Below are 27,428 nucleotides of genomic sequence, written 5' to 3' on the forward strand. Positions count from 1 at the left end.
TGAATGTTCATCTTGATAATATCTAGGTCAAGTTCGAAACTGGGTCAACTGTGGTCAAAAACTAGGTCAGTAGGTCTAAAAATAGGAAATCATTGTGACCTCTCTAGAGGCCATATTTTTCAATGGATCTTCATGAAAATTGGTCAGAATTTTAATCTTGATGATATCTAGGTCAAGTTCAAAACTGGGTCACATGACCTTAAAAACTATATCACTATATCAAATAATAGAAAAAACGGACGTCATACTCAGTTCAAAACTGGGTCATGTGGGGACAGGTGAGCGATTCGGGACCATCATGGTCCTCTTGTTTTTCTCCTTTTATACATACCTTTATCTATACACACAACAGGATAACCGTGGAAACGCACCTCTACATCTAGGCAATAGAAAAATGGATGGCCGACATACAGATGTACCGAGTTATACAGAAGATTTTGCAGTCTATAGGGTTTGTATGTTTACTGTTCCTTTCTTGTTGCGACACTTTGATGTATTTATTTCTGATTTTAAACATGCCTTTTTGTATCTATACACACAACAGGGTTACCACGGAAACGTACCGCTACGTCTAGTCAATGATATAAATGGATGAACGATGTCCTTCAAACAGCACGTGAGAAATCCTGCAACCGATCACGTGATAAGCGCTTCGCTTGCTAAGACCTGTTACAAATGAATTCAGACAAAACTATAAACAAAAATCTCGAAAATGCATTCGCTTATGGAGATCAAAATCTACTTTGTATGTTTTTGTTTCTTAATAATGTGTGTTCGGTGTTTGTTGTTTTGTCGGGGATTTGCTTATAGTGGCGTCTTGGTTGTGTTTGTGGTGGTGTTTGTGTTTTTATAACTGTGTTTGTGGCGGTGTTTTAGTGTTTGTTGTTGTGTTTGTGGTGTCTTCAGTGTGATCTTCTCGGTTGTAAATGATGTGGATCTTGTTTTGTCAAAAAGTGTTTTGTGGTGCGAATTTTTGTTTGTTTGTCAAATTTGGTTCTTCGTCTTTCGTCCGTGTGTTTTAATACTTTTACTTATCCGATCAATTTTAGATAACTGTAGATAGGTACCATGAAAACTGCAGACGACAGATATAAGGTGCAGGCGACATCTGGATAAGCACTTGCAACTGTTTTGTTTTGTCTGCTTTTATTTATTTTCACTTTGTATTGCTATTTTTTCCACTAAAATGTTAAGGTAGTTTGAGAATAAAGCCACAGACGGATATGGAAATGCAGATCAAACAAACTGGGCGTTTCTCTTTACCATGCACAGGTGTGTATATTGCTACTTAAGTTATCTTTTGCACGTATTTCTCTGCAGATTTTTCCTGAATGGTGTCTGATGTTGTATACAAGCCTGTGTGTGTATATATACATTCAACCTCAATAGGGTAACCATGGAAAAGTACGTCTACACATTTGCAGTTGTATAATGGATGGCCGACGTTTAGATGTACAAAGTTATATAGAGGATTTTCGAGCATATCATATTATGGTGTGTATATTTACATTTTTAGCTCATCTGATTTTTTGAAAAAAAAAAGATGAGTTATTGTCATCACTTGATCGGTGTCGGCGTCGGCGTCGGCGTTGCCTGGTTAAGTTTTGTTTAGGTCAGCTTTTCTCCTAAACTATCAAAGCTATGGCTTTGAAACTTGGAACACTTGTTCACCATCATAAGCTGACCCTGTACAGCAAGAAACATAACTCCATCCTACTTTTTGCAAGATCTATGGTCCCTTTTGTACTTAGAAAGTCCGTTTTTTTGGTTAAGTTTTATGTTTAGGTCAGCTTTTCTCATAAACTATCAAAGCTATTGCTTTAGAACTTGCAACACTTGTTCACCATCATAAGCTGACCCTGTACAGCAAGAAACATAACTCCATCCTGCTTTTTGCAAGATTTATGGCTCCTTTTGGACTTAGAAAATATCAGATTTCTTGGTTAAGTTTTATGTTTAGGTCAACATTTTCTCTTAAACTACCAAAGCTATTGTTTTGAAACTTGCAACACTTGTTCGCCATCATAAGCTGACCCTGTACAGCAAGCAACATAACTCAATCCTGCTTTTTTCAAGAATTATTGCCCCTTTTGGACTTAGAAAATCAGTATTCTTGGTTGAGTTTTATGTTTAAGTCAGCTTATCTCATAAACTATCAAAGCTATTGCTTTAAAACTTGCAACAGTTTTTCACCATCATAAGCGGACGCTGTACATCAAGAAACATAACTCTATCCTGCTTTTTGGAAGAATGATGGCCCTTTTTAGACTTAAAAAATCATGGGTAGGACAATATTTCTATTATACAAAAAAATCAGATGAGCGTCAGCACCCGTAAGGCGGTGCTCTTGTCTTTCTTGTGACAGCACTTTGATATGTTTGTTTCTCTTTTACATGTGCCTCATTGTATCAACACACAACACTGTTTCCATGGAAACGTACCTCTTCATCTAAGCAATGGTATAATGAATGACCAACGTCCAGGTGTACAAAGTTTCACGGCAGAGTTCAGCGTGTATAGGGTATGTATAATTTCCTCTTCTTTCTTGTGGCAACACTTTGATATGTTTATTTCTCTTTTTTATAATTGCCTTTCTATATCTACACACACAACAGGGTTACCATGGAAACTTATATCTACATCCAGACAATGGTATAATGGATGACCGACGTTCAGATGTAGAAAGTTATACAGTAGATTTTACAGCATATAAGGTGTGTATTCTACTTTTTATTTCTTGCGGCAACTCTTTCATATACAAATGTTTTTGTTTCTGGAATCACATATATCTTTCTTTATCTATACACACAACAGGGTTACCATGGAAACGTACCTCAACATATAGGCAGCGATATAAATTGATGACCGACGTTGGAGTCTGCAAACAGTACTGAGGGAAATCCTGCAACCGATCACGTGTTAAACGCTTAGTTTGAAATAGTCTAAACCTTGCTAAGACCTGTAAATAAATTCAGGTAAAACTTGCATTTAAACAAAAATCTTGATAATGGTGCGCTTACGGAGAACCCAGTCTACCTTGTATGTTTTTGTTTCGTTATAATGTGTGTTCGGTGTTTGCTATTTTGTCAGGGCAGGGATTCGTTTACAGTGGCTATTAGTTGTATTTGTGGTGGTGTTTTAGTGTTTGTTGTGGTGTTTTGTGGCGATGTTTGGGTGTTTGTTGTTGTGTTCGTGGTGTCTTCTGCGTGGTCTTCTCGGTTGAAAATGTTTTTTTTCAAAGGGGTTTTTGTTAGTGCAGAGTCTTTGTCGAATCGTGTTCTTCGTCTTGCATTCCATTACTCTGTACTTTGTTTTTACCATTAGCAATATAACATTACTATTTATTCATGTACACAATTATATGAATTAGTTGAATATTGCGGTGTGTTTTAATAATTTCTTGTCCCATCAATTTTATATAGCTGCAGAGACGTACCATGAAATATGCAGACGGCAGACCTAAGGCGCAGACGGCATTTGGATAAGCGCGCGCAAGTGTTCTATTTTATGTCTACTTTTATTCTTTTTGTTTGTATTGCTATTTTTCCACTAGAATGATGGAGTATGAATAATAAAGCCGCAGACAGATATGGAGATGCAGATCAAACAAAACAAACATTTTCCTTTATCATGAACAGGTTTGTATATTGCTACTTATGTTATCCTATTTTGTATGCATTTCTATGCAGATTTTTCCAAAATGGTCGCTGATGATGAATACAAGCCCATGTGAAGATATCATGTTGTAGATTTCACAATGGTTTAGTGGACGGTGCAGCTATGGTAACTCGTGTTGACTATACAAGAACGTGCAAGGATGTCATGTTGTAGATTTCACAATGGTTTAGTGGATGACCAATGGCTTGATTCTTTTTCTCGGGCGCAATGGGGTATGTAATTTGTCTGTACAATTAAGTTTGTTTCTATGGTTAGCTTTATATTAGATGTGCAGTTTTCAACCAAGTTATGCACATTCATTTTCATTTTAATAATTTTTCTACCAATTTGATATTTTCTGTTTTCCGAAAGCCTAAATTATTTAAATACTTTTTATTGTAAACGTATTAATTGTTAAATAGTGACTAGCAGTGTTCAGTTAGCAGTGCATGACTTTGAACCTTTACAAAGCTAAGGTCGACTTTTCTCCCAGCCAGAGCCACTCAAGAATTACGGGAATGCGCATACAGTTTCTAGCTTTGGTGATTGTAAAACTCGACGTATTTGGTGAGAAACTCAAACTATCCGACGAAGGACACGAACTGTCCGACGAGAAGCAGTTTACTGGAACAAACACGTAAGGACTTATAATTTATAACGCACCTTGAATATAAGTCGGTGATTCAGTTTTGTTACACTATTAAGTGTTAAAGGTTTACATGATTGGTACGTGTAATTTTAAAATAAGATCATAAGATTTTAATACAAAATTTTATTTTCTTTATGTAAAAAGTAAAAAAAGAGTCTTTTCATTTTTATAGTGGTTGAAATAATCAGCTTCCATACGTGTCTTTGATGTAAGTATTTGCGAGAAACCCAGGAAAAAAAAACAGTGTGACTATTTTTATTGTATTAAAGAATTAAACTTTTAGTTGATAGAACTACATTTGCCACAGGACTGCTTTGCTGATGCCGCATAAATGCCGATAGAGTTGCAATGGTACCCAGTCGAAGCTGGTCACCAGAGACGCGCTGGTACCCAATCGAAGCTGGTCACAAGAGACGCGCTGGTACCCTATCGATGTCTGTGCCTGTCATTAGAGGCGTGCTGGACCCATTATGTCAACATAGTAATCAACTCTTTTTCAACAAGGTAGGCTGCTAAACTACTGGAGAGCAAGAGAAGGTTTCTGACTTAGTCATGTGCTTGTTGGAGAGCTAATTTCTTCTGGTCAAGGAACTTAATTCGGTTATCTTGAGCTTATTGACCTATCTGAAACAATGTAAAATATGACAGACACACTAAAGTTACTGTTGATACAGGCTGACATCTGGTACTGTGACTTAACTTTCCTTATTTTTCCTGAACATGTTGAGAGATTTGTCAAGTTATGTAACGTTGATTGGTAGTTATTTAAATTTTGCACAATAATAATTTCGTTAACTAAAGTTAACTTAATATCCCTTGATATGATTCATAACACGAGAATTAGTTCCAGTTATAATCTAGCAGACGACACCAGTTGTTTCTACCAGATGGCACCAGTGGCAGAAGTAGGTCTGATTCCTGGGGTTACCATTAAAAATAAAACTTTGTTGAAAACAGTGGATTAGAATTTAATTGTCGTCACCATGAACAGTGACGGATTATCAAAGGCGGTGCAAATTTGTTTCGGAAATAAAAATATCAACAACTGCTTCACAAGATTAAATGACTAAAATTTATTTAGTGTCATATGCTGTCAGTCTTATAGTGCAGTAAAAATGTATAAATGTAAAACCTGTAGGTAATTAAGATTTGTTTCGAGAAATATGCACGAGTTCTACAGCGGAAATTATGTGCGAATAAAGTAGTGCAGTAGTATTCCACTACACAACGAGTTTATATTTTCCTATACAAATCTAAGAATATTTTTATTACTGTAACGTACGCATCTACACTAATAAGAAATATTAAAATGTTCCAGATTTAACAGTGTTTATAATAATGTAACAAATAAATTTTCAGCATTGATCGATGACTTCACTGGAACTCAAGGCTTGGCGGACATGTCGTCTGTATTTGTCCTGTCGTACTCATGGTAGAGATTTCTTCCACATCTCCTGCACAAAACAGAACAGAAAATCCTGAATGTTCTTGATGGCAGACGGAAACTTCACTCAGGTATAGACAGATATTATTTCACATCGTTTATTCTGTTAGTTTGAAAGTTATTGTACCTGGTTTGTATGCAGCTGTTAAAATAAAGTTCCATAAACATGGTAGAAGGTATTGCTGCAAACAAATTCTGGCGAGTACATACTTTATAAATAGTATTGCCGCATAAATTCTTGACACAATGTGCTCACAAAGACTAGCTATAATGGTAGATCAGTAGACTCCGTATCTGGAGTCGCTGATTCAAATCCCGACGAGAGAGGACTTTGACCGCGGCATCTGGTGAGGTGCGGGCACTGGTCAGAAACCAGCTTGCAAAAGTATGAAACTAAATATGATTTCGATAACTACTTTCTATGAATCTGTGTAAATGAATTCTGTTTTAACTAAACCTAGTACTACTTAAAATTAGCAAACATGTCATTCTGAAAATTAGACCGTATTTGTTTTTAGCTCGACTATTCGAAGAATAGGGGAGCTATCCTACTCGCCCCGGCGTCGGCGTGAGCGTTAGCGTGAGCGTGAGCGTCACACAAATGTTAAAGTTTGCGTACCACCCCAAATATTTTCAAAGTCCATTGAGATATTGCTTTCATATTTTGCATACTTGTTTAACATCATGACCCCAGTCTGTAAAAAGATGGAGGCAACTCTCTCAAGCATTTTGACTGAATTATGGCCCCTTTTCGACTTAGAATAAATGTTAAAGTTTGCGTACCACCCCAAATATTTTCAAAGTCCATTGAGATATTGCTTTCATATTTTGCATACTTGTTTACCATCATGACCCCAGTCTGTAAAAAGGAGGAGGCAACTCTATCAAGCATTTTGACTGAATTATGGCCCCTTTTCGACTTAGAATAAATATTAAAGTTTGCGTACCACCCCAAATATTTTCAAAGTCCATTGAGATATTGCTTTCACATTTTGCATACTTATTTACCATCATGACCCCAGTCTGTAAAAAGGAGAAGGCAGCTCTATCAAGCATTTTGACTGAATTATGGCCCCTTTTCGACTTAGAATATGCTTATTGTAATGTTAAAGTTTTACTCATTGCTTATATTATACTATCAAGCACTGAGAATAGTCGAGCGCGCTGTCCACTGACAGCTCTTGTTTTTTATGTTAGCATGTCTGAATGTCTGAAACGCACAATGTTATCCTCTGCAAACTGTTTTTAAATTATCTCTTACAATATTCAGATGGACATAGAAATATTTTTCTGTGGCTGTAGTAAAGGTGAATTATGATACGACATGTTTTATGTCCACGGTCTCAAAGACCACGTGAGGCATTTACTGTTTGAACTATCTGTCCGTCCGTCAGTCCCTCACTCATATTTCTTTTGTACCCAACTGCTCTTACCTAATGGAAATGAAACTTGGTATACAATTAACATTTTTATTAACATTCGCATAATGTCAGGATTTTCATGTAATATCCTTTGGAAATATTACAACTACATCAAAACATTGTGTGCTCGGCTTCTCATGTAGTTTCAACCTAATTCCAATGAAATATGAAGTGGACATGCATATGTTATCTGAACTTCCATGTCTATTTTCATTCTCGAATTATGACCCTTATCAGTGCATGTAGACATAATTATGAAGTTTTTCTGGACGTTCGATGTTTTTGGAGGTCTGCCACTTTTTCAATTTTTAGTATTATTCTATTGAAAATTTCTTAGAGTCGTGTAAATTAATGACATCATTCTTGTTCTTTATTTCGGAAATTACAGACGACTGTGATTTTACTTTTTTAATATTTACATAATTCCATTGTTTGGTTTGTTTACTTTAGTTTAAGGACATTGATTCAGGTGGTCTTGAGAAAGCATGCATTTGTTATTACACATATTGTCTCAATGTCTAGAGGTAAAACCCACTTTTTTGCACAAGGCATGGATTGGCGCCAATACTTTTAGTATGACGGAAACAATTTAAAATGGTACTAATTTAAGTCGGATTATTGTATACACTGTACTCGGACTTTATCCAAACTCTCTGTTTAAGACTTCAAAATTTGTTCCAAAACCAAAGTATCTAATCAATTCAGTATTCATTGTTTTAGTTTTTGCATCTTCTATCGGACATGTTAGGACAAGCTGAATTTGATTCCTAAATTACTGCGAGTCGCTACATGTTCATTGTAAACGCCTCGTTTAACTCATGTGGAAATTGACAGTACTTGAAACTGTTGCTCTCTGACTGGTCAGTTAGAATTCCTAGCTTGTAAATACTATACATAGGGTTGATACTACTCAGTGTAACATGATCATAGTAGCCCAAAATGTAGTTCCCATGCTGTTGATGAAATCTGGTATAATGAGTCATATGAGGATATGGCAGTTATATTTGTGGCTTAGTTTTATTGCTTATTGATTGTACTGAGAAAAGATCTAGACCATTTTCATTGTGAATTTCCAGGTATTAATTTTATTTATTTTTTTTGAGAAAATGTCTACATACGCGTAATAACTAAACGGCAATTTTCATGGGAGCATTTTTAGAGGGTGATGTTTTTCAGGACAGATTATTTTCCTTATATGTAACATAACACGTCATTTTTTTTCTATTTTTGATAAGAAGACATGTCATACTAAATGACCATATAATGGTTTTCATATCATTAAAATGCTTTGAAGTACTGAAAATGAGCTCTTAAAATTCAACTGTTTATATGAAATAAAGTAGGAACTGAATTGGAAGAGTGTAACCTAGATAGCCATTCCAAAGTAAGCGTTTCAATTTGTATAAAAAACATGCTCGACAATCGATTGCAAATCATTAAGTAATACTCAGATTATTTCAATTGAATTTCACGAATTTCGCTGTTTATTGTAGCATCAGGTCTTTAAAGTTTGATTTTTTCAGGTTTAAAAAGGCAAGAAGACAGTGTTTAACATTAAAAAAGAATCGATGTCAGAAAACAAATATAGTCATGCCGTCTTGTGCTTGTTGTTTCCAACAGCTGACAGTCCTACGCATGTCAGGTAATACCTTTCAAAATTTCTAAATGATACAAACTCTGTCTGAAAGTAATTTATGATTAGTTTTTAGCCTGGCTTTACGAAGTATGGAAAGCTGTCCTACTCGACCCGACGTCGGCGTCTTTCCGCGTCCGCACCTTGGTAAAAGTTTTCATGCACTTTTTCTTTATCTCTGCAATTACTTGATGGATTTATTTCAAATCTAAGATAGTTATTCCTCATTATCACCCACATCATATGGCACAAGGGCCATAACTCTCAAAAAAGTCTCATGAATTATCCCTATGATTACTTAGAATTTCAAGTTAAAGTTTTGATGCACTTTCGCTCTATCTCAGTTATTACTAAATGTATTTGATTCAAATTTGAAATGTTTGTTCTACATTATCAACCACATCATATGACACAAGGTTCATAACTTTGGCACCAGTATTTCATGAATTATGCCCCTTTTACTTAGAATTTCAGGTTTAAGTTTTGGTGCACTTTCAGTCTATCTCAGTTATTACTAAATTGATTGATTGAAACTTAAATTAATTGTCACCCACATCATTTGAAACAAGGACCATCGCCTTAAGCCGGGGCTAAGGGTGCGTGAGAGGTGTTGCACATTCATTACCTCTCATGAACAGGCTTATCAAACTGAGTCTGCTATTCTTCTTCTTGATGCATATTTTGCTTCCAAGGATCGTTTTACAGATTTTATTATACATCATTCCCATCACCCGTCGGATTTGATTTAGTTTCTCATGATTATCAACATCATGAACGACAACTCTGAAACCGATCTTTCATGATTTATTTCCCCTTTTAAGCTAGCCGTTTTCCATATTATTCATCAGACCTCAGCAAGTGTATATCTCTGTTCTTACTCATCTTTTTCACTAAGACATTTTTTAAAGAAAATTCTACTTGCTATTGCCGGCGAGGTATTTTCTGAGTAACTGCCCATTGCAACTAAACGAATCTTCACATACTTCTTTACCATGGTAATACCAACTGAATGACATATCTTCCGAATCTCTTACTATAGTTTTGATGAAATTTAATTATGGCTTTTTGTTTAGCTTGACTGTTTGAAGAATATAAGTAGAGTTATTGCACTCGCCCGTTCGTCTGCGCCCCGATTTGGTTGAGCTTGTGTATGTAAGCTGATATCTAAGTACCCACTCATGTGAATGAATTGAATCTTCACACATTTGTTCACTGTGATGTACTGACTTGCAATGCACAGGTTTCATAACTTTAATCTGCATTTTTGTACCCCCCGACAACAAAGTTGTAAGGGGGGTGTATACTGGTTTCAGATTCTCTGTTTGTCTGTCTGTCCGTAGACACAATCTTGTGCGCACCATCTCTCCTCATCCCCTTGACACAATTTAATGAAACTTCACACAAGTGATCAGTAACAACAGTAGTTGTGCATGGGACATGTGAGGTTCTTTCAGATTAAAAAATTGCAGAGTTACGGGTCTTTGTTTTTTGTTACTATACTATATACATAGACACAATCTTGTGCGCACCATCTCTCCTCATACCCTTGACACAATTAAATGAAACTTCACACAAGTGATCACTAACAACAGTAGTTGTGCATGGAGCAGGTTAGGCTCTTTCAACAACAAAAATTGCAGAGTTATGGTTCTTGTTAACATAGTATGTACATGCAGTCTGCAATCTTGTGCGCGCCTAATCTTCTGAACCCTTGCACACAATTTAATGAAACTTCACACAAGTGATCAGTACCAACCCTAGTTGTGCATGGTGCATGTTACGTTCATTTAGATAAATATTCTGCATAGTTATGGGACTTCTTTTTTGTTAATCTACTGTATACATACAGTCTAAATACATACAGTACACATAATTATGCAATCTTGTTTGCGTCAAATTGCAATGTACTGTGAACGTGTGTGTGTGTGGGGGGGGGGGGGGGGGGGGGGGTACTTTCATCACCTTTAGTGATAGCTCTAGTTATAAAAGTATGTCCCCTTTTCGATATAGCACTTTTAGTTACTTTTTAGCTAGACTATTCAAAGAAAAGTGCTAGCTATTCTACTCACTCTGGCGTCGGCGTTTGCATCACACCATCATTAAAGTTTTGCATTCAAGTACGCATAGCTAAAATTTAAAGGCATATAGCTTTCGAACTTATTAATTACTTTTTCTAGGTTAATTAAAACCTCACTGGGTCAGGTCCAATAACTCTGATATGTGTTTTGGGGAAAATTATGCATCCTTTTTGACTTAAAAAAACTGGTTCAAGTTTTGTACGCATGTTGCTATCTCCAAAACTAATACAGATATTGATTTGAAACTCGAAGTTCTAAAACTAGGTGATAATATTAAGTCCCATAAAACTGACATGTATTATACCAAATTTTTAGCTCGACTATTCGAAGAATAAGTAGAGCTATCCTACTCACCACGGCGTCGGCGTCGGTGTCGGCGTCGGCGTCGGCGTCGGCGTCGGCGTCACACCTTGGTTAAGTTTTTCGTACCAGTCCACATTTTGACAAAGTCTTTTGAGATAAAGCTTTGAAACTTTCAACACTTGTTTACCATCATCATGGCCAGTTATAGGCAAGAGCACGTAACTCCATCAAGGATTTTGGCTGAATTATGGCCCCTTTTGACTTAGAAATCATGGTTAAGTTTTTCGTACCAGTTCATATTTTGACAAAGTCTTTTAAGATAAAGCTTTGAAACTTTCAACACTTGTTTACCATCATCATGGCCAGTTATAGGCAAGAGCACATAACTCCATCAAGCATTTTGGCTGAATTATGGCCCCTTTTGACTTAGAAATCATGGTTAAGTTTTTCGTACCAGTTCATATTTTGACAAAGTCTTTTGAGATAAAGCTTTGAAACTTTCAACACTTATTTACCATCATCATGGCCAGTTATAGGCAAGAGCACATAACTCCATAAGGGATTTTGGCTGAATTATGGCCCCTTTCGACTTATAAATCTTGGTTAATATTTCGTACCAGTTCATATTTTGACAAAGTCTTTTGAGATAAAGCTTTGAAACTTTCAACACCTGTTTACCATCACCATGTCCAGTTATAGGCAGGAGTACATAACTCCATCAAGGATTTTGGCTGAATTATGGCCCCTTTTGACTTAGAAATCTTGGTTAAGTTTTTCGTACCAGTTTATATTTTTTGTAAAGTGTTTGACATATGGCTTTGAAACTTTTATCACTTGTTTAGTATAATAGTCTCAATCTGTAGGAAAGAGAAAATAACTCTGTCATCTATTTTGGCTGAATTATGGCCCTTTTTGGACTTTGAAATTAGTTCTGTTTTCATACAAGTCCATGTTTTGTCAAAACTATTTGACATAAGGCTTTTAAACTTTGAACACTTGTTTATCATTATGATTTCCATCTGTAGGCAAGAGTACATAACTATTTTGACTGAATTATGGCCGTTTTTGGACTTTGAAATTGGCTCATATATTGCCATTTAGTGCAAGACTTGTCGAAATCATAGTAATACATGAACATTGTTTGTTTAATCTATTTATTTCTTTTGTCTGAATATCCTTGGAAATATTTTGACCCCATTCTTAAATCAATTCTTCGAATAGTCGAGCGCGCTGTCATCAGACAGCTCTTGTTAAAACTTCTGGTTAAAGTTTTGCATGCAAGTTGCTATATCCAAAACTAATGCATTTGATTGAACCTCTATGGCTATCTTAACATTTAAGGTAATATTCCTGCTTCTGGGACAACAATTGGAATAGCTCTTGCTTTTTAGCTCGACTATTCGAAGAATAAGTAGAGCTATCCTACTCACCACGGCGTCGGCGTCACACCTTGGTCCACATTTTGACAAAGTCTTTTGAGATAAAGCTTTGAAACTTTCAACACTTGTTTACCATCACCATGGCCAGTTATAGGCAATAGCACATAACTCCACCAGTTCATATTTTGACAAAGTCTTTTGAGATAAAGCTTTGAAACTTTCAACACTTGTTTACCATCACCATGTCCAGTTATAGGCAAGAGTACATAACTCCATCAACGTTTTTGGCTCAATTATGGCCCCTTTTGACTTAGAAATCTGTGTTAAGTTTTTCGTACCGGTTCATATTTTGACAAAGTCTTTGAAGATAAAGCTTTGAAACTTTCAACACCTGTTTACCATCACCGTGTCTAGTTATAGGCAAGAGTACATAACTTCATCAAGTATTTTGGCTGAATTATGGCCCCTTTTGACTTAGAAATCTTGGTTAAGTTTTTCGTACCAGTTTTTATTTTGTGTAAGAGTACATAACTCTGTCATATATATTGGCTGAATTATTGCCCTTTTTGGACTTGGAAATTGGTTCTGATTTTATACAAGTTCACGTTTTGTCAAAACTATTTGACATACGGCTTTTAAACTTTGAACACTTGTTTATCATCATGATTTCCATCTGTAGGCAAGAGTACATAACTCTGACAACTATTTTGGCTGAATAATGGCCCTTTTTGGACTTTGAAATTGGTTCACACATTGCCATTTAGTGCAAGACTTATCGAAATCCACAAATACAGGAACATTGTTTGTCTAATGTATTTTTTTCTTTTGTCTGAATATATATAGAAATATTTTGACCCCATTCTTCAATCAATTATTCGAATAGTCGAGCGCGCTGTCATCCGACAGCTCTTGTTATGTACTCTTGTATCCCAGTACCCGCTAATGGAAATAAATTGAAACTTCCCACACTTATTTACTGTAATAAACTGACTTGCAATGAGCAGGTTTCATAATTCTGTTTGCTTTTTGCTTTTTTGCAAAAGTATGTACCCTCGTTCACAGTCTGGTAGTTAGTAAAAATGCAAAGGTATTTTTCCTAGAAAGATGTTACTTTGGTAGAAGGCAATGGAGAACAAACACATCCTTTAATTTTGTTGCTATGGCAAAAGCCATGTTGTTATGATACCAGTTAGTTAAAAAAGCTGACAAAAATTGGATCCTTTGATAACTTTAAAAGATTTTGTAAAAGAAGGCATTTGTTAAAACTAAGTTATTTCACATATTTCACCAGCCTTACTTCAAGCAGTCAACAAACAATCCACGCAAGTATTGATATAAAACACATAAATTGTTTGGAATAAAGCCATGATTTTCAATCTATTTCTTAAACGCATGGAATTTTGCATGTTTAAGAATTCAAGTACTTATGAGGAATCATAAATGATTTCCTTTACCATGACCGTATAAATGCCGTACTACCTTAAAGAAAGAGCCGTTGTGAAAATACCTTTGAGCGTGCTGTAGTTATACATGCCTTATGTGAACACTATGAGAGTTAATTTATGTATTTTTCCTTTTTATTTTCCATCAATTATTTATAAATTGTTTATAATTTATAGCTGAAAACAAAAAAGAATATCAGGTATTGCCGTCACTTGATTGTCGGCGTTCGTTAAGATTTTTTGTTTAGGTTCATTTTTAGCTCATCTGATTTTTTGAGAAAAAAATGATGAGTTATTGTCATCACTTTATCGGTGTCGGGGTCGGCGTTGCCTGGTTAAGTTTTATGTTTAGGTCAGCTTTTCTCCTAAACTATCAAAGGTAATGCTTTGAAACTTGCAACACTTGTTCACCATCATAAGCTGACCCTGTACAGCAAGAAACAACTCCATCCTGCTTTTTTCAAGAATTATGGCCCCTTTTTGACTTAGAAAATATCAGATTTCTGGGTTAAGTTTTATGTTTAGGTAAACTTTTCTCCTAAACTATCAAAGCTATTGCTTTGAAACTTGCAGCACTTTGACCCTGTACAGCAAGAAACATAACTCCATCCTGCTTTTTGCAAGAATTATGGCCCCTTTTGTACTTAGAAAATATCAGATTTCTTGGTTAAGTTTTATGTTTAGGTAAACTTTTCTCCTAAACTTCTAGTATCAAAGCTATTGCTTTGAAACTTCAACATTTGTTCATCATCATAAGCTGACTCTGTACAGCAAGAAACGTTATCCATTGTGCTTTTTGCAAGAATTATGGCCCTTTTTGGACTTAGAAAATCATGGGGTAGGACAATAGTTCTATTATACAGAGACAAAAAAAAATCAGATGAGCGTCTGCACCCACAAGGCGGTGCTCTTGTTATAGAAAACTGAGCGATAGCTTTAAAACTGTGCACAATTGTTTAACATCGTTAGGTGAGTAAGTGCCCGCCCGCTTAGCTTAGTAGGTAAGAGCGTTGGTCTACGGATCACGGGTTCGTGAGTTCGATCCTCGGGCGGGGCGTATGTTCTCCGTGACTATTTGATAAACGACATTGTGTCTGCAATCATTAGTCCTCCACCTCTGATTCATGTGAGGAAGTTGGCAGTTACTTGCGGAGAACAGGTTTTTACTGGTACAGAATCCAGGAACACTGGTTAGGTTAACTGCCCATTACATGACTGAAATACTGTTGAAAAACGGCGTTAAACCCAAAACAAACAAACAAACAAACAACTTAGGTGAGAAGGTAAACCAAGAACCATAACTCTCGCAAGCATTTTGTTATAATAATTACGCTTTATGTTCTTAGAAATTAGAATTTCCAGGCTATTTTTATTAAGATTCATATTTCTTGAATACAATAAACTTGAAACTTCATACATTTTATACGTCCATTTAAAAAAAAACTGATGTTTTATATGATAGCGTCTGCTAGCGAAGCGACAATGTGCAGAGGTCAAAGATCTTGGTCGAAACAAGGTCAAAACTACAGTTTCTTGTTGTTCGTATGCTGCCTTTGGTTAAATATTCCAGTTTTTCCGCCCGCGAAGGAAGGGGATAAATATATTTTTACCGATTATTCTGGAAAGAAAAAAAATCTGATCTGACCTAACATCTTGAAGTATTTCGTATCTTAATTAGTTATCATCATTTTCAGACTGATTTCAAACACACAAGTGAGAAAGATCAGCAGAAGGAAGAACCAAGTTTGAAGAATCCACGACAGATATAAGCAAGACACCACCACAGCCGCCCTGACACAAGCATATAGACATGACACCACCACAGACGCCCTGACACAAGCATATTTAAACAAAATGGAAATAAGCTGACATGTGTATAATTATATCCGCATGCACAAAGTATATGGGGCTATATTGGAGTCACGTATGTCCACCAGTCCGTTCGTCCATCCGTCCATCGAGTCCGCTGGGAAGATTTTCTTATAACTGACAGCAGTTATTAACCACATCATGACGGTGTGCAGAGCGCACACCCATGCTACTAGGTCAAAAGGTAAGGTTAATCTTGGAGGTGAAAAGTCAAATAGTTTAACTTCATGTCCGCTCCATATTGTCTAAATGACTTAAGAGAAACTTAGCTCGACTATTCGAAGAATAAACAGGATTAGTGTACTTGCTCTTACGTTGGCGTCACTGTCACCTATGCATTCGAGTTAAAATGTGTCACTGTTTATTCTTTACTCATCACACTTTACAGAAGTGTTGGTATTGGTAAGGGTCAGACATTTATTTGTTTAGAGTCTGGTATCCTGAACGTCAAGGTCACTGGTTTATACATTATAACAATATTGGTTAAAGTTTAATGACAATCTTCTCAATTTTACTATATCTTCTTAACTACTATCCTATAATTACCAAACCTTACACAAGTATTGATCTTTGGAAGGGGCAAAAGTCATTAGCTTTAGGATCAGGTAGATCTATGTCAAAGGTCAAAGGCACTGGGGTCAGATTTATAATTATATTGGTTACAGTTTTATGGCACAATTTGACTTATAACTCATACTGTTTCTTTGCACAGGTATCCCTTACATCCCACACTTATAAGCACTGTCAACACTTTCTTTACCCCAGTCCCCACACCTACCCGAAAATATGTTCCTTACACAAACATTTCATATTCCCCACATCTCCGTTACTCACCTGTCTCCACCTACTTCTACCAACCCCATTTCACCGCCTCACGCTCCAAACAAAGATTTATTTTACATTTTCTTAATTAACTAGCTTGTAAATTTGATTGTATATCTTGTTTATATTATGTTTAAGTATCCCTTATTCCCACACTTCTACTTCCTACCCCAACACCTACACCCCCTCAACTCAGATCTCAGGGGCAAGGTCACACTTGAAGGTCAAAGGTCATGGTGACAAAATTCTACATTCCCTTTGTCAAAGCGACATCTTGGGGTATTAATCACCTTCAGTGATAGCTTTAAATGCTTAGCGATTGTATCGTTTATTTGAGAAGTGTTTGTTAACTATTAGGATAAATAGTTCCAGTAAAACTGAGGAAATTATACGATTTAAGATCAAACTATTTTCAGACGAATCAAATATTTTTAGCTTGGTTTGTATTGGTCTTGAAATTATGTATCTTTATCTTTATTGCATTATTTTCAAAAATACGTTTATGAACACAAAATTAACATTTGAGTTTGATCAATAAAATATCTAGGGCAGCAAGTATTTGAAAGAGACCATACATAACAATATTGATTTTGTTATTTTTTTCAAAAGCATCTCAGCTATAAGTTATTTTTAAACTGGACAGGGATAGTTTAAAAAAAAATGCTTGGATCAGTTTACAAAAATAAAAATATTGGGACCAAAGTTTTAACTTTGATATTTGTTAGTTTCAGTGTTAGATCAAAATACGGAATCATTTTAGACGCAACTCCTGAAAATATTAACTAACCGATAGTGTTCACGCGTGAAAATACCTCAGTTTTGTATATAAATTAAAAAATATTTTCATGCACATTTATCAGTGTAACGTCACAGGTAACGTTGCGTTTGCTGTTATGGCAATAAATACGTTGGAAAAAGTAACATAGGTCTACGAGATTGATTTCTTTTTCATTTTAATATAGTTATTTTCTATCCGATCTAATTTATATTCTTTCACGTTAAATTGATGTTTCATGCAAGTGAAAATCGTATTTGGATTTCCCACTTCTAAAACAGTGGGTTTATCAGGGTATAATGTATCGTTATGTTTCAGTTATACTCTGAAAGCTTGACACAAAATTCCATACTCTAGTAACAACAAAATGTACAGATAAAATCATTACTGTTTATTCAAACACACATTCTACCGTCTTTTGTCTAGGTCATCTAAATGTAGCTTTTTAAAGTCATTTTGGCCTCTTGTCTTGTACACTGAATTTTACACTGTTTGGCATATGTAACTCTTAACCGCATAACTTTTAACCGACACCTAACTCTTCAGCATTAACATTAACCCTTGGGGCTGAAATGACTTTAAAGCAACTTTTGTCTGTTATAGGAACAATGGTTAAACTTCAAATGTTTTTAGGAATGATGAGTAAAAAGATGAAATGAGCCGTGCCATGGGAAAACCAACATAGTGGCTTTGCGACCAGCATGGATCCAGACCAGCCTGCCCATCCGCGCAGTCTGGTCAGGATCCATGCTGTTCGCTAATGGTTTCTCTAATTGCAGTAGGATTTAAAAGCGAACAGCATGGATTCTGACCAGACTACGCGGATGCACAGGCTGGTCTGGATCCATGCTGGTCGCAAACCCATTATGTTGGTTTTCTCATGGCACGGCTCAAATGATCAAATATTTAGCAGAATTGTGGGCATACTTTTTTAGTCCATTACTGAAATGTAATGTTAGATTATAACATGATAAACTCATTGTTTCAAAATGAGAGAAATCAAAATATGCACGATTTTCACTAGTACGGAACTACACTTGAACGCGTAAGGATATGAATGAAAATGTGTTTCAAAAAGACAAAGATGTATAGTATACATGCAAAACCACTAAAATACATGCCAAACGATTAAAATGTAAACGAAATGCACATCTTGTAGACTTAAGCATTAAGACGTCATGAAATACAGCGCGACGTTACGCAACACGCATGTCTCGGCTCGGTGGAGTGAGATACGATTAGATAAATTTAACACGACAAGATATTAAACAATACAACATAAACTATAAATGAGCTTTCTAACCGACCAATGTAAGAATAAAAAAGAACATGTAATGCTGAATTATTTCGCACTCGGGAACACCAGACTTAAATTTACTCAGTGAAAGATATTTCGATCTTATACTGAAACAAACAAATGCCCCCATTCTATATCTTTTTATAGAAGAAGTAGGTAACAAACATGAATATTTTGAGAATAGCGGCTAAAAGTGTGAATCAGCCTAAGACAGAAATCAGTATATTTATTAACATATAGTAGTATTTTTATAATTCCAAGAAAATAGCCTTTTCACATTTTTAAAATGACGTTCACCATTTCAGTATATGTTGTTAGATATTTTATGGTTCATAATCCTAAGAAGAGCTAGTACATTTTCACATTTGAAATTGCTATTTTCCTCTCGTATCTATCAACCATGTGTGTCTTCTATATCTATTAATAATATACATTTTAATATACATTTCTTAATTTGTATTGTAGTTATGTATAATTATCCTCCCAAATGTCAGAACTTTAAATATATTCGTAAGCGTACTATTTTTTGCAAGTATTTTTACTGTTTGAGGTTAGAGTGTACTTCAGTTCAATGAACTTTAGTATTTTAAGATATATTTTTCAGAACTTTAACACTACATTTATACTTGTAAATGACATTTGAGTTACATTTGTATTTATGTTATTTATTGTTGCCTGAAAAATGAATAAACACTATTGAATTGTGTTGTTTACTTTTTTAAACTTTAAAAAAAAATGAAATGTCAAAAAATTGCATTGACTATTGAGGTTTCGGAAATCTTTCCGACATTAAATTTGACCTTCCTTTACTTAGTTTACTTCCTTCTTATGCAAAATTCAGAGAAGAGTATCCTGACCGACTTGTACTTTGTCATCAGTAGTGTTGTATCAATTTGCAAAATATAAGGAATATTTATATATAACCCCTGCCCACTTGGTCATCCAATGTAACTTTATAATATATATGCCATAAAGTTATTTCGACCCGTTTTTGTCATCTAGCTAGTTTTCCATCCCTCCTTAGAGCCATTTGCAAAATAAAGGAGATATAGTTTCCATTTGACAACATTTACTTAAGTTACTAATACCAACTAGTTCTTTGTCATCCAAAGTTATTGCCCCTTGTAAAAGCTAGCCTTTCTGTCTTCAAAAGATATCATTTTCTCATTTATAAACGTAAGACAGTTGCCAAAACCGACTGCTTTATTCCACCAAAGCTTACTTCTCCTTCCCTCCAAGATGCCATTTGCAAAATAAAGGTTACTGTTATGTACTGGTACTCTGAAACTCGTTACTGTCATATGTCGTATCAATATAAGGTTTGTGAAGTCATTGCGAAATTAAATGTTTACATAAAAACGTGTTGTTGAATTTCGTCTTCAAACTATTCCAGGGTTCATCCACTCAAATAGGGAATTATAATATAAAATAGTGTAAACATAACAATTGGCGACGAGGATTAACTTATGATAGTGGTAAAAAATTCCTGAATTTCACAGGAGAGTGACAGTCATCGCCGGAAATTTTATCCGAATTTATGTACTGTCCGAATTGTACGCTACTTGTTGGGCACGGACTAAATTCTGTTCGAACTATTCTTCCATCGTTGTCATCAGATTATACAAATCTATATAATAACGGATGAAGATTCTGTGTCAGGCTTAAAAATTTCTAAAGTGAATTCTACACACAGTTGAAATTGAAATGGCCTCCATTGGAAAAATTGAGCCTTTTGACAATTCAAGTGAAAATTGGACTTGCTATAAAGAAAGATTAGACCAGTATTTTATTGTCAATGAAGTAGACGATGGCAAACAGGTACCAGCTTTGCTATCTCTGATCGGTTCAAAAACGTACGGTACATTGCGGGATTTGTGTTCACCGGATTTACCCAAGGATAAAACTTATGCCGCACTCTGCAAATTGCTTTCAGAGCACTATAACCCTGAACCCCTGTTAATTGCGGAACGCTTTAGATTCTGGAAACGCGACCAGAGACCAGATGAGACTGTGAGTCAATTCAATGTCAGTCTCAGGAAACTCGCGGAACATTGTAAATTTGGAGGAAATCTTAATGATTGTTTAAGAGACAGATTTGTTTGTGGTTTAAAGACCGAAAGTATCCAAAAGCGATTATTATCTGAAAAGGACCTAACCTACGAGAAAGCCATTGAATTAGCCACTGCAATGGAATGTGCACAGAAAGACGTTAAGGAGCTCCATGGAGCTACCCAATCTCTGGATAAACTGACATTAAGAAAGAAACAAATAGCAAAAACACAACCACAGGCACTAAAAAGGGAATCACCATGCTACAGATGTAACAGAACAAACCATAAACCTGACCAATGTAGATTCAAAGACGCTACCTGTAATAAGTGTGGACGGAAAGGACACATTTCCCCAGCGTGCAATCAGCAACAAAGACCTAGTCAACAGCAAAAGAAACAAAAGGGTAGAGCTAAGTTACATCAAGTGGAGGAGGAAGAGATTGATATAGATAGCTTGTTCAAACTAGATGAACATGACACCGGAACGAATAGGGAACCTATTTGGTTACAACCGATAGTAAATGGCAGAAAGGTCAGAATGGAATTAGATACTGGTTCGGGAGTTTCTATAATACCTATGGAGATGAAAGATACCTTGTTTCCAAATGACACGGTGCATGAATCAGACTTGAAATTGAAAACATACTCAAATGAAACCTTGTTACCAGAAGGTTATATAAAGTGCAAAGTTAATATCCACGGTCAAGAGAAGGATTTGAAGTTGTATGTAATGAGAAAAGGAAAAGTCCCTTTGTTTGGAAGAGAATGGTTGTACGCCCTAAAGTTAGACTGGACAGAAATATGGAACTTAAACCTAGACAGAGTTGCACAACTTAAGAACAAATACAAGGATGTATTTGACAGAGACTTGGGTAAAGTGAAGAACTTTAAGGCTAAGTTGAAGTTAAAGCCAGAAGTACGCCAAAGTTTGTAAAGGCTAGAAGCGTGCCATTCGCTATGAAGCCACAGATTGAAGAAGAGTTAGATCGTCTTGTAAAAGATGGAGTTCTGGAGAAAGTCGATACAAGTGAATGGGCAACCCCTATAGTACCTGTTCCTAAGAAGGAAGGCATTAGGATCTGTGGGGACTTCAAAGTGACCATTAATCCATTGTTGGAAGTGGACCAACATCCCTTGCCTAAAATTGAAGACATATTTGCGTCACTAGGGAAAGGCAAATCATTTTCAAAGATTGATTTGAAAAATGCATACCTACAGGTTGAAGTAGATGAGGATAGCAAACAGTATCTGACAATTAGCACACATAAAGGTCTTTTTCGATATAATCGTCTCGTATTTGGAATCGCATCAGCCCCAGCAATCTTTCAGAGATTGATTGAACAGGTTGTAGGAGATATTCCTAACGTAGAAGTGATATTAGATGACATGATAGTCACAGGACAGGATGACAATGAACACTTAGAAACACTCGAAAAAGTTCTGAGTCGGTTGAGTGAATATGGGTTAAAAGTGAATGTCGAGAAATGTGCGTTCATGAATGACAAAGTGGTGTTCTGTGGCCATGAGATTACCAAAGATGGTCTCCACAAGACAACTGAGAAAATTAACGCGATAAAAGATGCACCGCCAATTAAAAATGTCAGAGATCTAAGATCATTCCTAGGACTTGTCCAGTATTACGCTAAGTTTTTGCCAAATTTGGCAACAGTGTTACATCCCCTGCATCAACTATTGACCAAGAATGCTAAATGGAAGTGGACCAAAGCGTGTCAAGATGCAGTTACCAAAGTGAAGGAGATGATAACATCTGATCTAGTACTGATCAACTATGATCCTGATCTACCGATTATTCTCGCGTGCGACGCAAGCTCTTTCGGAATCGGAACAGTTCTCAGTCACAAGCTACCTAATGGTACAGAGCGACCGATAGCTTTTGCATCGCGTAGTCTCAATAAAGCTGAAAAGAACTATAGTCAAATTGACAAAGAAGCACTTAGCTTGATCTGGGGAATCAAGAAATTTAACTCTTACTTATACGGAAGAAGGTTTACTCTAGTGACAGACCACAAACCGTTATTGTCGATCTTTAGTCCCAGCAAAGGAATTAGCGCTACGACCGCAGCTAGATTACAACGATATGCTTTGTTTCTAAGTGGATACCAGTATGATATTGTTTACCGGTATACAAAGCAGCATGGAAATTGTGACTCACTATCAAGGTTACCGCTTGAAACGTCAAATGCTCTAGAAGCTGATGAAACCGATGTCTTCTTTAGTAAACAGTTAGATACTTTACCTGTTAGTAGTGATCAAGTAGCGCTTGAAACAAAACGTGACAGGATTTTATCAAATGTACTTGAATATGTCGCGAAAGGAAAACCGATGAATAGTTATGAAATGTCGGCAGTGTATCAACCGTTCATGAACAGACAATCACAAATATCGGTTCACCAAGGATGCTTAATGTGGGGACTCAGAGTAATTATCCCTTATTCCTTGCGGAATTCTGTACTACAGGAGTTGCATTCTGGACATCTTGGAATTGTCAAGATGAAATCCTTGGCAAGAAGCTACGTCTGGTGGCCAGGAATCGATAAAGATTTGGAGGGAATTGCTCAATCATGTTATGGGTGTCTCACAGCGAAGCCTAGTCCTCCTGAAGCTCCAATTCATCCCTGGGAATACCCGAATCAACCTTGGACAAGAGTTCATGTGGATTTTGCTGGGCCATTTATGGGCCATATGTTTCTAGTAATTGTGGACTCATATTCCAAATGGCCGATTGTGAAGATCATGAACAAAACATCCACCAGTAAAACTATTGAGATATTACGAGCAACGTTTGCAGAATTTGGACTTTGTGATGAGTTAGTGAGTGATAATGGTCCTCAATTTTCTAGTGAGGAATTCAAGATTTTCATGAAACTTAATGAAATTAAGCATATTACTAGTGCTCCGTATCACCCTAAGACGAATGGACTCGCTGAACGTTTTGTTCAAAGTTTTAAACAGGCATTGAAATCCTCAACAAATGACGAAGGAACATTGCAAACAAAATTGTCTCGTTTCTTAATGAACTACCGGAATACTGAACATTCAACTACTGGAGAAACGCCTGCCAAACTTATGTTAGGGCGCAATCTGACTACGCGTTTGGATAAAGATAAAATCAAACCCAGCTTAGAAGATCGTGTAAGCAAAAACCAAGCAAAAATGGTGCGTTCTAACGTAGAGCGAAATTTCGAGGTTCAGGACAGTGTTATGATTCGTGATTACCGTGACAAGCATGAGAAATGGATTCCAGGAGTAGTTAAAACCAAAACTGGTCCAGTGTCTTACAATGTGGAAATATATCCTGGAGTTACCTGGAGACGTCACGCAGATCAGCTCAGAGCCGCTAATGTAACACCTGCAGGAAGCCCTGAAATTTTCGTTGATCCAGTGATTCCATCAACCCGGTCTAAATCATCAGTTGAAAGTGTTTCTCAGCCTGTGGAAAGTTCAGGTCCTACATCACCTCAGAAGGCGGAAGTTACGACAGCGAAACCGAAAGAACCGCCTCCTGTTGTCGAATTGAGGCGTTCTTCACGCACAGTTAAGAAACGTGTATTAATGGATCTATGAAAATATCACGAGTGTTAATGGGGCATAATAATCCCCTTTGCGTGATATTGCTTAAGTGGATATAATGTGTTCAATTTTTTTTTTTTTTTTGTTTTTTTTTTGTTCTGTGTTGAACTTATATTCGTTTTGATTTGAAATTAAACTGTGTGGAGTAACACATACTTAATACAAAAAGATATTTCAAACTTGGATTTTTATAGTTCTAGTCTGTGTTTTCTAGTCTTATTCATTTAAATGTTTGTATTGTTTTGTGTGACTATTGTTTAAGAGTAACATTCTGTGACTAAATATTCATTTCACATTTAGAAGTTCAACATCATTATTATTCTTTATACTTATTCTCTGATTAAAAGTAATGTTGGTTTAAATTGTATGAACATTTTAAACTCAGTCCACCCCTGTTTATTATTTCAAAAATGGAACTTGATAAATTTAATCTTAGTGTGGGGGTGTGTTATGTACTGGTACTCTGAAACTCGTTACTGTCATATGTCGTATCAATATAAGGTTTGTGAAGTCATTGCGAAATTAAATGTTTACATAAAAACGTGTTGTTGAATTTCATCTTCAAACTATTCCAGGGTTCATCCACTCAAATAGGGAATTATAATATAAAATAGTGTAAACATAACAGTTACCATCTTTCAGTTTCTAATTTTATCTCCACCCCATTGACGCCACTTGCAAAAAAAAAACAAACAAAAAACGGTCACTCCATCCGACCTGTTTTTTTTATCAAGAGTTACTTCCTCTACCTTCACCGACGCCATTTGCAAAATAAAGCTGAGGTCACTCATTCTGACCTGTTTTTGTACCATCCAGAGTTACTTCCCTTACCTCCCTCGACACCATTTGCAAAATTAAGGGGAGGTCACTGACCTGATTTTTTATCATCAGTTGATTCCCCTACCGCCCCACGCCATTTGCAAAATAAAGGGGAGGCCATTCTTACCGACCTGTTTTTATATCCAGATTTACTTCCCCTACCTCCCTTAACGCCATTTGCAAAATTAAGGGGAGGTCACTAAGACTTGCTTTTATATCCAGAGTTACTTCCCCTACCTCGACGCCATTTGCAAAATTAAGGGGAGGTCACTAACGGACCTGTTTTTTATATCCAGAGTTACTTCCCCTACCTCCCCGACGCCATTTGCAAAATTAAGGGGAGGTCACTCTAACGGACCTGTTTTTTATATCCAGAGTTACTTCCCCTACCTCCCTCGACGCCATTAGCAAAATTAAGGGGGGTCACTCTAACGGACCTACTTTTTATATCCAGAGTTACTTCCCCTACCTTCCTCGACGCCATTTGCAAAATTAATGGGAGGTCATTCTTATCGACCTGTTTTTTTATATCCAGAGCTACTTCCCCTACCTCCCTCGAGGCCATTTGCAAAATTAAGGGGAGGTCACTAACCGATCTGTTTTTATAATCCGAGTTACTTCCCCTTCCCCCCTCGACGCCATTTGCAAAATTAAGGGGAGGTCACTAACGGACCTATTTTTTATATCCAGAGTTGCTTCCCCTACCTCCCTCGACGCCATTTGAAAAATTAAGGGGAGGCCATTCTTATCGACCTGTTTTTTTTTATATCCAGAGTTACTTCCCCTACCTCCCTCGACGCCATTTGCAAAATTAAGGGGAGGTCACTCTAACGGGTCTGTTTTTATATCCAAAGTTACTTCCCCTACCTCCCTCGACGCCATTTGCAAAATAAAGGGGAGGTCATTTTAACGGACCTGTTTTTTATATCCAGTTACTTCCTCTACCTCCCTCGACGCAATTTGCAAAATTAAGGGGAGGCCATTCTTACCGACCTGTTTTTCATATCCAGAGTTACTTCCCCTACCTCCCTCGACGCCATTTGCGAAATTATGGGGAGGTCACTCTAACCGATCTGTTTTTATCATCCAAAATTACTTCCCCTACTTCCCACGACGCCATTTGCAAAATAAAGGGCAGGTCATTCTAACGCACCTGTTTATATCCAGAGTTACTTCCCCTACCTCCCTCGACGCCATTTGCAAAATTAAGGGGAGGCCATTCATACCGACCTGTTTTTATATCCAGAGTTACTTCCCCTACCGCCCTCGAGGCCATTTGCAATATTAAGGGGAGGTCACTCTAGCGGACCTGTTTTTTATATCCAGAGTTTCTTCCCCTACCTCCCTCGACGCTATTTGCAAAATTAAGGGGAGGTCTCTCTAACGGGTCTGTTTTTATATCCAAAGTTACTTCCCCTACCTCCCTCGACGCCATTTGCAAAATAAAGGGGAGGTCATTCTAACCGACCTGTTTTTTATATCCAGATTTACTTCCCCTACCGCCCTCGACGCCATTAGCAAAATTAAGGGGAGGTCACTCCAACCAACCTTTTTTATATTCAAAGTTACTTCCCCTACCTCCCTCGACGCCATTTGCAAAATTAAGAAGCTGTCACTCTAACCGACCTGTTTTTATATCCAGAGTTACTTCCTCTACCTCCCTCGATGCCATTTGCAAAATTAAGGGGAGGTCACTCTAACCGACCTGTTTTTTATATCAAGAGTTACTTCCCCTACCTCCCTCAACGCTATTTGCAAAATTAAGGGGAGGTCTATAAATAAAAAATAAAAGAAGTCATTGTTAAGCATTTTATCACTGGTATTCAATTTATATATACGCTGACGAGACATGATAACGCAACAAATGCATGCCTGAATACTACAAAAAATTGAATACAATGAGTATAGAGTGTTGAAATGTGTATGTGTTGAACATTTCAAGGTGATGCTTTTTGTGGGAAAAATATATTCAGTCATATGTTTGTTGCATTTTCATATCTGGTCGATATGAGCTTTTACTGCTATCTAGATAATGTATTTTAGCATTTATAAAATAATATTTCTCAGCCATCTTAGAAATATATTATAATAATCTTTATTCCATAAAAGATGTTATTGTGCAAGTATTTTATCACTAATAAATTTTAACTTGCATTACGCTTCTACCAGTCTTACGGGCCATCATTAAGCCAATCTGA

At 36.5% G+C, this 27,428-nt stretch overlaps 1 protein-coding gene and 1 long non-coding RNA gene across 4 annotated transcripts; both read left to right on the top strand.

Annotated features, from left to right (window-relative positions):
* The first annotated feature begins 351 nt into the window (after window positions 1–351).
* LOC123565707 (uncharacterized) lies at window positions 352–18,139 on the top strand. Of its 3 annotated transcripts, none has more exons than XR_006689209.2 (7): window positions 352–451; window positions 3,690–3,890; window positions 4,151–4,294; window positions 4,614–4,810; window positions 5,666–5,821; window positions 8,695–8,813; window positions 15,701–18,139. It is a non-coding gene; the product is annotated as an uncharacterized LOC123565707 (long non-coding RNA). The 3 variants fall into 3 exon arrangements; XR_008372085.1 differs by lacking the exon at window positions 352–451 and adding an exon at window positions 466–2,975; XR_008372086.1 differs by lacking the exon at window positions 352–451 and adding an exon at window positions 466–2,975 and having other exon boundaries at window positions 4,155–4,294.
* Window positions 18,140–21,777: 3,638 nt separating this feature from the next.
* On the top strand, window positions 21,778–24,405 carry LOC123546324 (uncharacterized protein K02A2.6-like). Its single transcript, XM_045332524.2, has one exon. The coding sequence runs from the start codon at window positions 21,778–21,780 to the stop codon at window positions 24,403–24,405; it is 2,628 nt and encodes an 875-aa protein (XP_045188459.2).
* Window positions 24,406–27,428: the final 3,023 nt, after the last annotated feature.

The sequence above is a fragment of the Mercenaria mercenaria genome, chromosome 8 (assembly GCF_021730395.1).
Source record: "Mercenaria mercenaria strain notata chromosome 8, MADL_Memer_1, whole genome shotgun sequence".
In the NCBI taxonomy this organism is placed as follows: Eukaryota; Metazoa; Mollusca; class Bivalvia; order Venerida; family Veneridae; genus Mercenaria; species Mercenaria mercenaria.

Bases quoted from the DNA above. Each gene is read 5' to 3' on its own strand.
- LOC123546324 (XM_045332524.2), top strand. From the start codon at position 21,778: ATGAAGCCACAGATTGAAGAAGAGTTAGATCGTCTTGTAAAAGATGGA.